The 13,161-nt window shown below is 36.1% G+C and overlaps 1 protein-coding gene across 2 annotated transcripts in view; it reads right to left on the bottom strand.

The window, feature by feature from the left end:
• Window positions 1-13,161, bottom strand: part of LOC108740083 (tetraspanin-9-like) — a 15,845-nt gene that overhangs the window by 1,233 nt on the left and 1,451 nt on the right. The window contains exons 2-5 of one of the 2 annotated variants that reach the window (XM_018474276.1): window positions 11,364-11,450; window positions 8,443-8,640; window positions 3,627-3,812; window positions 198-407 (exon numbers count right to left, since the gene is read on the bottom strand). In XM_018474276.1, coding sequence (XP_018329778.1) covers window positions 198-407; window positions 3,627-3,812; window positions 8,443-8,640; window positions 11,364-11,426 — 657 coding nt within the window. In that variant the 5' untranslated portion in view covers window positions 11,427-11,450. The remainder of the gene's footprint in view (window positions 1-197; window positions 408-3,626; window positions 3,813-8,442; window positions 8,641-11,363; window positions 11,451-13,161) is intronic. The other variant, XM_018474277.1, reaches the window with a different exon arrangement.

Raw genomic sequence — 13,161 nt, 5'->3', positions numbered from 1 at the left:
AATTACTCTATCTATTAAAAAAAACCGCATTAAAATCCGTTGCGTAGTTTTAAAGATCTAAGCATACATAGGGACAGACAGCGGGGGAAATGCGTTGCATGATTTCGTTACATGGCAACTCGCATGAAACGAACTTAGCCTACCATGCGTAAAGAAGTTTCACTTCAGAAATTATTCCACAAATTTGTAAAACATACCTCGTGAAGAAACAATATAATAAAAGTGTAGCCAAACGCCCAACCGTGTTTTTGTTGGTCGTTGAATATGACTTCAAGACATCCTGTTTTGTAAGCATTTGATATGGAACACACGCCATTGGTGATACCGCTACAACAAGATTTTGGAGTTGCATCCTTACCCAAAAGTGTCCCCCAGTCGAGAGGTCCGTAAACACCGCAGCATTCATACTAAAATTGAAAATCAGTCAAGTGGAAGTTTGACTTGCTCCCCGAAGGTATCGCACCTTATCATCACATACATTATAAAGTTTAAAGAGTCCATTGCATTAAAAATAATTTTCCTGTATGTTTTATATGACAGTCGAATGTTGAACGCAAATAAAAATTATATAAAGCTAGTAAAATTATTTTCTATCTACAAGACTTAGAAGTTTTGTTATAATTTTCCTTGAAATATTAAGTAATATATTAAATAATTTAATTTAATGCTGCTCTATAAGAAACTGAAAAAAAACAGATAGAAACACATACGTGGGTAGGGTAGTTTTCAAAAATACCTCACAGTAGCTAACTGGTTTAAATTCTAATGTCAAACATTATACAGATAATCTTATACAGGGTGATTGATCTAAACTAGAATTCCTAGAAGTCTGGTTACTGCAATCGAAGTGATTACAGAATGGCAGCTGCTATTGCTATTCCTGTCGTTGTTTCTTCTCACTTCCTCCCGCAGCATTTAGTGATGTATTGTCATATGTCATAACAATGATATAGATCACAGAAACAACGAAATTAACATTGTAGTCCATGAATTTGAATTGCTACATGCTATATTTCATAAAACACACGATTGACAAATAATTTATTGAATATTTATTTACCATAGTGCTGAGATATCAGTGGTGTCTTTCGTTTTAGTAAAAAGAATAATTGTCTTGATCATAACACCTTCTTACTATTTTGAGTCAATTTTTTTACTTTTCAAAAAGCTCCAGCACCCTATATCTAGTCTAAGATTACCTCTACTCTTCCTAACACGTATTTCTGCTTCTAATTTTTATTTAACTACCATATGTATCTCGCCTATTTCTTATTGATTTCAATCAATCAATAAGCCAATCCCAGATAATCCGATAAGTGGTTAAACGCTGTATTTCTATGAAGTCTAATCTAAACCGTTTATTAGAAATTTTTAGGGAATGGAATGAGGCATGTATAATAATTCAAGAGGAGTATTGGTTTATGTGTAATAAAAAGGAAAGGCTGAGGTGTTAGTGAACGGGTGGAAATGTGTCGGATCAGCAGTCAACTCAGAAACACTAAGCAAAAGGGTGTTGATCAGACTTCTGCTCCACAGTTATAAGAGGGTTGTTGCTCAGATTTAATGAAAGACCAATAAATAGATAGAAGAATAAAATAACAATAAATAGATAGAAGAGGGAAAGAACATTACCAATCCTTCTTCTACCCTTTTCTGATCAATGATCAGATCGTACATTTCTACAGACAATAATCATATCGATTTTTCAGCAATACTCCTTCTGCATCCATACTTAACCATCAACTAAGAGTAATTCCAATAGTTACATATTGTACCAACCCTCCCTCACATCTCCATATGCATAAAATTTCACCTCAATCTCCTACGCCCCAACTTCTAAACGCAACTAATCCTAACGGATACATATTCTGGTAACCCTCCCTTATCATTTTTCAGAATCCTAACCTTTTACGCGGATGAGATGAAAGGATTTAACGATCTAGCCTGATAAGTATGAAGAGTTGGCTCCTAAACGACAACCTATATAATAAAACAACAACATCCTACTATTATCTAAAAAAGTCTAATACAATAGCGTATTCCTAAATCTACTTGATTCGACTGAGCTCAATGATTCTAACAACGTACCTAAATTTCCAATAAAAACTAAGGAGTCATTTGCGCCACCTATATACTGTTCGTTTCAAGAAGTTAGACATATATGCCCCTTCCCTTTATTAGGATGCGCCGTAGCATAATTCCAAATTCAATCATATTTGTCTGTGTAGCTCATTTCTTCATCATCGATCATCGATCATCGATCATCGAGCGAGAGCTAGACAAAAGTGTACAGTACCATTTGCAAAATTATTTAAACTTCCTCGTTAAAATGTAAGAATATGCTTTATTTAAAAGCATATTTAGCCAAAAATAATAACACGTGAATTAACTTAACGTTCTACACACCTATAAAACTTTTGCTTTTTTTTCTATTGTTAATTTATATACATTTTTGTTTTAAGAAATTGCTAAACATTTTCGTCTAGTACTGTACAGTTCTAGCCGATCTCCTAAGACCGCCCATCGAGAGCTATACTCGTTCAAGCTTGGTCCAACTATTTCTGTCTTGCTGACGCCTAGTGTGTATTCTTTCTATCTTCGCGCAATTCTAAGAAATTAAAATAGACTGTATATGTGTAAATATTGTTTACTCAGAGTGAAAGTACCGTTTTTCAGTTCTACTTCATGCGCCTCCACCTAAAAAACACCTTTTTAGTGTTCTACAAGGTCATTCCTCTGGATGCGCAATACGGACTTAATTTTAGCATAAAAATGGCGATCGCAATCAACACATCGCTTAGCAGACTGAATCGCGCGAATATGACGTTTTTCTAATTTTTGACGTATTGTTGCAGACTAGCGGTCACTTCGATTCGTTAATTATTCAAATGAGTGTTAAAATTTAAACTTCTAGTGGGACATATTTTTTCCTAATACATATTACTGCGTTGTTATTGCTGCAGCCGGTCATTGTAGTCTTTTGATTGCTGACATATTGTTCATCTGACGGCTATTATGATTCGTTAGTTGTTGAAGTGAACGTTAAAATTCCCACATCATAATGTCATTGCTGCTGTTTGAGATTTTCACAATAACTAGCTAATACTTAATTCTATAAAAGTACTATGGGCAGCACCTAAATCACCACAGAAATCTGCGATGTTTCTTATATGACAGTGGTGAAAGGGAAGAATTCTATAAGAACAAAAGCTTTCACGGCCGGAATCCATAGTAGAATGAAAATTCGGGCTATAGGGCCGTGGTCTAAGTGAACTATTCCGTTCTAACGTTTCGTCAGCTACTGCGGGTGACATCCTCGGCGGTGGTGCTGCGTTGACGGAATAGTTCACTTACACCACGGCCCTATAGCCCGAATTTTCATTCTACTAGGAAGAATTCTGTTCCATTACCTACAGACTATCACTAAATACTACGAATTTATTATAGTCAATGAGAGATACGACATCGGCAACTACACTTATCTGTATTTTGTTAGTAATTTCTGTCACAGATTTTTCTGAGTGAATTATGAACCTGGTAGTTATTAGGGGACATCATACGGAGGCATGCACATGACCCTTATGTTACTACTTTCCTATTTAATCTACGTTTGCTGGATAAAATACCTGTTTGTGAATTAAATCAAATAACTGTCCATTCCGTGATGGTTCATACAGAGATAAGCTTTGAAGCAGTCCTTCTCGCATTTGACTCTTGAGTGATCCGTGTTCATCATGATCTGTGTATTTCACGAATAATACAGCGGCGAACATCACATGGATGATGAAAAGGACGATCAGTGTCAAACTGTACTAAAAAAATGTAAATATTTAAAAAAAGGTTCTAATTAAGTGATCAATATTGCGACATGTTCGTATGAAATTAAAGATTAAAATGAGATCCTTAACTCAAATGTTTACTATCTGCCGACGATGAATAGTTTTTGGATACTTGGTGTAATGATTTACCCAATAAGTCGTTATGGACAATCAGAGCCGTAAATATTATGCTCGCGAACGGTTCATTTAGAAATTCAAAAAAAGGTTGTTAAAAGTGTATGTTTGGAGCGCGGCGTTGTACGTGTGCGAAACATGGACAGTGGGCGCGGCGGAAAAGAAAAGGTTAGAAGCTTTCGAAACGTAGTGTTATAGGGCAGAGCCGGGCAAACTTTATCTTCGCAGGAGCCGCTTCATGAGGTTAGTTTGAGTCACTCCATACCCTTCAATGAGTACGAGAGAGTAAGCAGTAATGAATAATTTTGTCTTTTTCTTCTCCCTTCCACTCCCATATCAAGCCCCTTCATCCCGTAGACGAGCGAAGCCACTCTCGCAACTTAAAAAATACCTACGCAAATTTTCGTTACTACGTTCGCAAAACTATTAGGTTTGGCTATGGAAGAGGGGACTCACCTACAAAATGGGAGGGATAAGAAAAGGAATGAATCATCTCACTCGCACTCGCAGGATCAATGAGGAGCTATTTGGTTAACCTTGAGGAGCACTCGGGAAGCAAAAGAGCCGAGTTTGCCCGGCTCTGTTATAGGGAATGATGAGGGTAAAGTGGGTAGAAAAGGTTAGGAATGAAGAGGTATTAGAAAGAAAAGGTTAGGAATGAAGAGGTATTAGAAAGAATAGGAGAACAGAGGGGAAGTCAATAAAAAATAGGCGAGGTAGGTTGGTAGGACACCTTCTCAGATATGAAGGTCTAGTCAAAGACTTGTTAGAGGCAGAAATAGGAGTTAGGAGGGGTAGAGACAGACCTAGGTTAGATTACTCTTCGCAAATAGTTAAGGATGTGGGTTGTTCTAGTTTTAGAGAAATGCGAAGATTAGCTCAGGATAGAAAACAGTGGAGGTACGTGTCCAACCAGTCTTAGGACTGAAGACCTTATGATGATGATGATTCGTTTTCTGTATCGTCTGCTTGACAACGTACGACTGAACCGACAAGACGTGGATGGTGGCCGTTCTGTATTAAGGTCGCCTTCCAGTTAAGAACTCGACCAACTAACCCGGTTGTAATTTTGGTATCCAATCAAAATAGTGGAGACCAAATAAACACAATAAAAACACATAAAGTTGGAGTAAATAGTGTGTTCCCAGTGACCAAACCCTTGTAGATTTTGATATTTCTTCCGAGCGGAGCGTCATCTTTTACTAGCCGAATGCAGTTCTTATTTATTTTGTACGCCGCAAGTGAAAAAGACACCTCTCAATGGTTCGGCTGTACTTATACATCAAGAACTTTAAGATTTTCGTCAATGCATTATTTGGCCGATACGGAGTGCCGATGGAATTGCATTCCGACGAAGGCAGGAACTTCGAAACGACTTCGTTCAAGAACATCACTGAACTAATGGGCATTGCCAAAACGAGGGCTACGCCCTTACATCCACAATCTAATGGAATGGTTGAACGGTTTAACGCTACTGCTTATAGATCCGCTGTTCTTGAGATAAACGGAGGCGTTTTATTTGGGAGAAAACTCATACATAACACTGTGCGTAAAAAGCTGCGATTTGAAAGTGACTGCATGAAGACCAGATACGATCGACGAGCCAACTCTGCTAGTTTTTATGAAAGCGTTAAAGTTTGGTTATACAATCCATCAAGGCTTCTCGGGCAAAAATTGAGATCGTCCACCTTGGCCGCTTGCACCCTACAGAAGCTACTTCACTGACCGAGATGATCAGTTTTAGGAGGGGGTAGTGTCACATGTATGTGGCAACTCAACATACATACTGGCAAAGAAGACCAGGTTATACTGGAACATTCTGGAACACTGCCAGCCTCCATAAATAGCTGTCGCGAGATCAAATGAGTACCAAGCGGTATGACCTAGAGGTCTAGACTATTGCCTAGTATTCGGGAGGACGCCGGTTCGATTCCGGATCCATCTGCCTTGGTCAATGCCTTAAGCAAATGCTGGGGCAGTAATATTCCACAGATAATGTTTCATTTTCTTCTGTCTTCATTTCGTCCGTCTCATCTTTCTCACCCGAACCACCACCCACCCATTCCCACGATTCCTGAAAGAAGGCTGAAGAGGGCCTTCCGCCTTACCTTTCGGCGTACTCCAGAGGGACTGCCCGCAAACTAGCATTAGTGGTTGGTGGGAATGATACATCGAAAAGTTTTTTTTTCGAATGAGTTAGTCAGTACGAGAACGAGGTCGAGGCGATGCGATGCTAAGCGGAGTAGAAGGTGCAAAATGATAACTGATTGATAGTAAAAGTGTTAATTATATAGCAAATAATTAAATAAAAATAGTAATAGTGCAAGGTGTTTAAATAGGTGACAATATGTACGCATATATATATGTAGGTATGTACGGAGGTTGCTGCATAAGTTTTGCAAAAGTATTCACTAACATTTTTTAAAATTAATGCCATCAGAGTCTATACATTTTTGCATACGTACAAACCAACCAACAATGAGAGCCCCGATCGGGTCAGGTACCAAGTACTGAAGCGTGATATTGGTCGCAACCCTTCCAGGTCATTTATAACTTGAGGTAAAGAAATGTCTGTGTACCAAGTAGAAGTGACAGTGCTCTATGCATCGAACAGCACCCTTTTTACATGACCTCTTTTACCAAAGAATACTGCAATTATTCTTTTTTTAACTGATCTCTGTTGTTTAACCCTGGTCGGTACTGGCTCATTTTCAAACACTCATAATTTAGATTGTGATTTGTTGGGAATGTCGAAAAAATATAATCAGGTTTCGTCACCTATGATAATTTAATCGTCATCCTTTGAACGGCCCTAGTTACATTTCTTTACACCAACTGACGCGATGCTAGCTGGTTTTATTGAGGGAATGAGGGATCCACAAAGAACATATATTTTTTTCTTTTAAATATTTATGCAAAATTGTCTATTCTAATTCAACGGTCAGCTAGAATTAAATGTTATTTATTTATTAAACGTATGTCTCAGCGAATTTTTTTTATTATATATTTGCTCTTTGTTCCATTTTTGTTTTGTAACAGTAGCACGTTTTTTCTTTTATTGAAATGGCTGTAACTTTCACATCTGTCATCCGATTTAAATGAATTTTGGTGCGTTTGAAAGAGGATGAATGTATCTTTTTAATGCTGCAAATTTGCAATACATGGCACTGCATGTTGTATGACTTAAATATAAAGCTCGGTTATTTTTGGGACACACTATGTATATAGAGTAAACCATATTCTTCAGAAATGTACATTTCTGATTGAAACGAGTAATGACTCCCCTAGACGCCCGACTACAGCGCTAGTAATCAGCATCCCAATGATTTGCTGTGAGAACGCCAAATTATGCCAACCGGGTGTATGTAAGGCCCCTTTTCTACATGTCTCCTGCTCCGGAACAACCACATCCTCACCACACAGATGCATAAATTACCACAGAGGTAAAACAACACAATCGCACCACACAGGTGTTGAATAGAAGTGTTCACTTACAACATATGCAAAACTGTTACGCACACAGGCCAGAACAATACTGACTCAAATATGACAGAATATATCCGTGCCTGCCCGGCACCTTCACCTTCATAAGAAAGGTCATATTTCAAATCATACCACCGATAAACGTATAAAGATATATTAACTAGATAAAATAATGATACAATTTCACTAATAATAATAATAAAAGTAATTACTCTAAAACGTAAATTATTGTTTTACACATGCAACAAACAGGCAAAGCTCAGGAATGAGCTGTATTATAATTGCGATTAATTGAACAATCTCAAACTTGCTAGGTGTCTCGTACTGCAACACTTATTGAGCAACCTACCTTGAATTATATGTGAAATGCAATGTTTTAAAAATAAACATTTTTCAAGTGCAGACAATAACAATAATCAAATTTGTTCTGAAGATATGAATGATTCAAGAAATTGTTAAATATAGAAAAGTATAAATTATTCTCCAAGCGTACATGTTGTTTTGGATAAAGCTAATACTGAAAATAAATCTATAGTTCTCAGCAAAAATAGATCAAAATGAAGCCAAAGTAGCCCGGATTCTATGGGAAGTATTATAGGCATCGGTTTCTTTATGAAAACATGTATTACATTGAATAAAATAATTCGAAGTGGTCTGTATTCTGTCGAAACTGCCAGATGCGGATCGCGATTTCGATCTTTTTGGATCTCATCAGCGCGTCGCAGACAGATCTGACAGAACACAGACCAACTTTTACCTGCTGTATATATTTAAATGAACCTTGTTGAAGCATACGTAATCCTAAACTGTAGCATCGTACTACAGATGGCGTTTACTGCGCCATTTGTGGTATTTTCTATCTATTACATTACCTATATAATATTCAAAACGTAAAGAAAGATATTTAATTAGAGAAATATTTGACATCTGCATACCTCTGCCAGTAATTGTTCACTAGTAATTTATTTTTGGAGGAATTTTCATAAATGGATGCTTTTATATTTACCCCAACTAATATTACTGTTATCTCCTTTTTTATTCCAAAGCTTGCACTGAATGACAAGGGGATAATCGTTAATGCAGTAATTATAGATATTACTAGCGTCAACTCAATTTTGCCAACCGCGCCTTGTGTAATCGCAGATATTTTGGGGATGACAATCATTCTATGAACACACATGGCGAAGAGGGCTAACCCAGAAATCTGTAAACGAAAAGGTAGATATTGTAGTTGTTAAGTATAATATATTTAATGAGAATGTGGGTGTAGAAAGTATCCCAAAAGACTTGAGAGAGAAGCAAAGACGTAACTCGAAGCGAATTGGTCTGAAATAGACCAATAGAATTAGGCTTTTGCATTAATTTGCTTAAGGTATTATTTTGAATAATATATAGTAGAATCTCTTTAAGTCGAACCTCGATAAGTTGAAAATCTTCAAAAAAATGTTTTGTTCCTTTTCCTTCAAGCCCCAAAACCTCTATTACTCGAAATCTCAACCCTTTATTAGTCGAAATAATCAGTGAGTCAGTGCAAGCCATTTTGGTACACATTTTCCCTGTATAATTCGAAAAATTAAATTGGACCTCTGTATTTCAAACATATTAATGTTTTACATATTTTAGAACCTTTATAGTTTGACTTAATTTGAAACTTATTCTATAGTTCGAAGAAAACTAAACTTTAAGGATCTGCCGACATTGTAAGTATACTATTGTTTCTTAGAAAACAATTTAGGAGTATACCTACAATAAATACTTAAGGAATTTAGTCAAGTCGAAAACTCTATAACTCGAATTTTTTGGCGTCTCCTTTGAAGTTCGAGTTATAGAGGTTCTACTGTATATCGTTTGAAGCAAAGACGACCAGGTGTGTTATTAATTATGCAGACATTAAGAGCTGAAATTAGAGCTTAATACGGTGAAAACACTATATTTTCCACAAGCTTATTTAGCAACCGCAAACGACTCTCTAAATTATTGCTATGACCAAGTATAACACGGCGTAAGTTGGATCAGTGAAAAGAGTTTACCGTCGGTGGAAGGGTTTGTATTCTCAAGGCCAATTTTTTCTCTGAATAATTATATAGTACAGTCGAAATAAGAAGGCAAAGTCCCCATAAACTAATGCACACTAAAGGCATATCGTTTTTCTCGTTCTTACAAACGGAAGGTATCCTGCGTTTATTCTCTAGACACGCCTCCTCCACAGCTGCGTCTAGACCTGCACCTTCGATTCATAAGAATCAATTGAATAGAATGAGACGGTTGAAAACGTGCTTGTCTTGTTGTCTGTACGTACATTAAATGAGCAAATTTACAGGATCGGCTTAAGGTAGTAGACGTGCTGCAGTATGGTGAAAAAGTTATTGTAAGATCTAAGATAATTCAATGCAATAATATTTATATAATTCCTATTGTATATCAAAACAGATTGAAAGAGTCTATTGAAATTCTGCCATTGTATTTTTTATAAGAAAATCCAACGGAGATGTTTTCTTTACTTGTTTCTTTTATTCTTTGAAAATAATTAATAACATTCCAAACAACTTTTCTACTCTGAGAATTTAAAACTTCTCGGACCATTTAACAATAAAAATAACAATAAAAACAACAATAACAACAACAATAACACCAACAAAAACAAAGACAACAATAGTTACAAGGAAAAAATAACTTAAACGATTTACGTAGAGAGATGACTATTCGCACAAATACACCAACTAAATTAAGCCGATCCTATAAATTTGCCCATTTTATGTAGGTACAAATGACAAGACCAGCATGTTGTCGAACGTCTCATTTTGATTCGATTGATTCCTATGAAACGCAGGTGCAGGTCTCGACGCAGCTGTGGAGGAGGCGTGTTTAGAGAGTAAAGACAGAATATCTTCCGTTTGTAATAACGAGAAAAACGATATGCCTTTAGTGTGCATTATTTATTGGGGACTTTGCTTCTCATTTCGACTGCACTATATATAACTAAATTGCCCAGGGAAGAAGTTCTATACGATTTAAAGGAAAAGAAAAAAAAACAGCGACTTTTTTAAAATTTTATGCTTCATTTTTTAATTATGCTCGATACTAAAAATGGTAAAAACAAAATTAACTAAAGTATTTCGATGAAAAATTCAATTTTCTAAAAAAAGTACTGTTATAAAAATTTTATTTGGAGAAAACTTAGAGGGGTGTCTTTTTTAAGATGACTCGAAAATGTACTCTTTTGTGGTTTCATCACCTTTAGAGGTCAAAAAAATGTTCTGACTACGCCGTAAAATCTAATGACAGCACATCAACATAAAATTGTGTGGTTTTATGAAACCACGATTTTTCGGATTGTAGGCATTTAACTGTGAATTTTCGGAAGATTATTCGATTTAGGGTATTGAAATTAAAATCGAATTCTTAATTTTATCTTAATGATTATAAAATTGGAATGATAAAGGGAAATCAATAGTAGACAAGATATCCAACTGACAATTAAAACACACAAAGCAGCAAAGCACTTGCACGAATCAGTGAGAATATAAATGCTGCACGGTTAGCCCATGCGAGCCATGGGCGCCGCCATATTGGCTTTGACTGCCCTGCCGAGTGCCTTTCAGTTTTACCCCTACTCCGCGGCTGGCTTTAAAGCGACATGCGATAGAGGGACGAAAAAATTTGAGGCGACTTTAAAAAAACATAAAAAGAAGTGCACTGAGAACAAAAAATTGTATGATCACTGTTAATAATGTCCAAAACCAAGAAGTGTACTGTATTAATTTTTTATAGCTATTTCAGCAGTAACCCGACCAAATGTGGCCTGTAGTGCATACGTGAAACCTTAACCACCATAACTTAGCCTAATTCCTTTATTCCTGATAGATAAACGCGAGAAATAATTCTATAAACACAAAAATATTTTACTGGTGTGTGGAAAATACTCACCCCAAGAAGTGTGTTGAAAAAATAGAAACTAATTTTGAGGTCTCTTTTGGAACAACTGCACATTGTAGAAATGGTCGGGAAACAAATCTGAAAGTATATTTACGTATATTTGTTTAGTATATTATTATTTAAACAAACAGTTGTGTATTTATGCGCAAATTGGCGCTCAATGACTATAAAATGAATAAAAACTTGAACGTAGTATGTTTTATAGGTAATTAAGAAAAAAGTGAAATTAGTTAAGACGTAAACAACTGCAGCGGCCCACTAATAATGTCGATCCTTTTGTTGTCGTATAAAGAATCAATCGTCGCCTTGTCATCAATCACTTCCTCTTCAGAAAAATTTTTAACCTTCGTTTTACTCTTTCCAAATAATAAAACCTTAAATTTTGACACTTGATAACGACGACCTAATGAATACTTGCAGCAGTATCTTGATGACTTATATGTACAGCTAAATAATCACACAAAATAGTCCTACTACTACTAGTCCTTTCTCTGCGCTTTACTAGGAATTCTACTATCTCTCCTGACTTTTTTAAATGCACTACTTTTACAGCCCATGTTTACTGTATTTGTTTTAACTTATTATTATACAGTGTATAACAGAAATAAGTGCCGAGTTTTGGAGGGTGTAAACCAAATGCAATAAACAATCGTATGGTGAGTTCAGCAAAGTGGTTAAGGGTAAAAATTCAAGAAGATCACAATAATTTACAATCCGAAGCCGGTCCTGTACGCGAATTGGCAACATAGGTGTCTAATACCGAATAGCGTAGTATGCTAAAAACTAAGCAGCTGCATGGATGGAGAAGTCAACATTGCCGATTATCGAACGTCTAAGATAATCAAATAAACGTAAACAATTTAATACCACCTACACATAATTTTGGAACTAAATAAATTAAAAGTACATTACAGGCAGAACTATTTAAATGTAAAATCAGAAAAGAAAGAAAAAAATGTAAATTACATAAACATTAATCTAAATAACTGTAATTTTATTGAGGTAAATTTCCACACCATCGAGGTATTGCCAAGGAGCGTTACCTTATTGCAGGTGACTGTAAGTAAACTTACCAAAAATGTTAAATAAGATCAAAAAATGTCGCACAACACATTTACCTAAAACAGTTTTTGAAATCGAAAGGATGTACGAATTTGCATGGCACTAACAGTGATTATTGTTTATTATTATTTAAAATTCCGTCAAACGTGAAGCAAAGTCCATAAACAACACCCTATATAAAAAATTGAGCTATGCAGTACTTTTATTTCGAAACCACCGACTCAAATTCACTCGCGGCTGAAAATCACATTCAAGAAAGACTTGTGCTCGCTGCAAATGATAAGGATGCGACAGTTGTTCTTTTAAAAATTGCCACACTGAGAGGCGTCAACGTTCTCTGCTTTTCCGCGTGTACTATTTTGGGGGATTATCTTCATTGAAATCGAGGATTTCGTCCTTACTCATAAATACGTATCATGTCACATTAATGTATACTTCCTTTAGTTTCTGTAGCGATGTGACCTTCAGTTTGACCGGCGCAAAGTAGAAAAGAACAGCACTAGGCCAGAAAAGAAAGGAGACAACTCTCGGTCAAACTTTTAACCGATGAAGAGCGTATAATCCGTACAGTATTGCACGGAAAATTTGACCATTTTATCCACTACAATTGCATTGCTCAAATGTGCTGTTATTGGTACCATTTACTACTGAAAATATCAACGAGATGTTTATTTATATTTGAAGACATATTAAAGGCTTTAACGCTTGTTTTCGACTCGCACTACTA

The sequence above is a fragment of the Agrilus planipennis genome, unplaced genomic scaffold, assembly GCF_000699045.2.
Source record: "Agrilus planipennis isolate EAB-ADULT unplaced genomic scaffold, Apla_2.0 scaffold168, whole genome shotgun sequence".
In the NCBI taxonomy this organism is placed as follows: domain Eukaryota; kingdom Metazoa; phylum Arthropoda; class Insecta; order Coleoptera; family Buprestidae; genus Agrilus; species Agrilus planipennis.
Note: the sequence above shows the minus strand (reverse complement) of the source record. Positions and strands in the feature narration are given on the sequence as shown.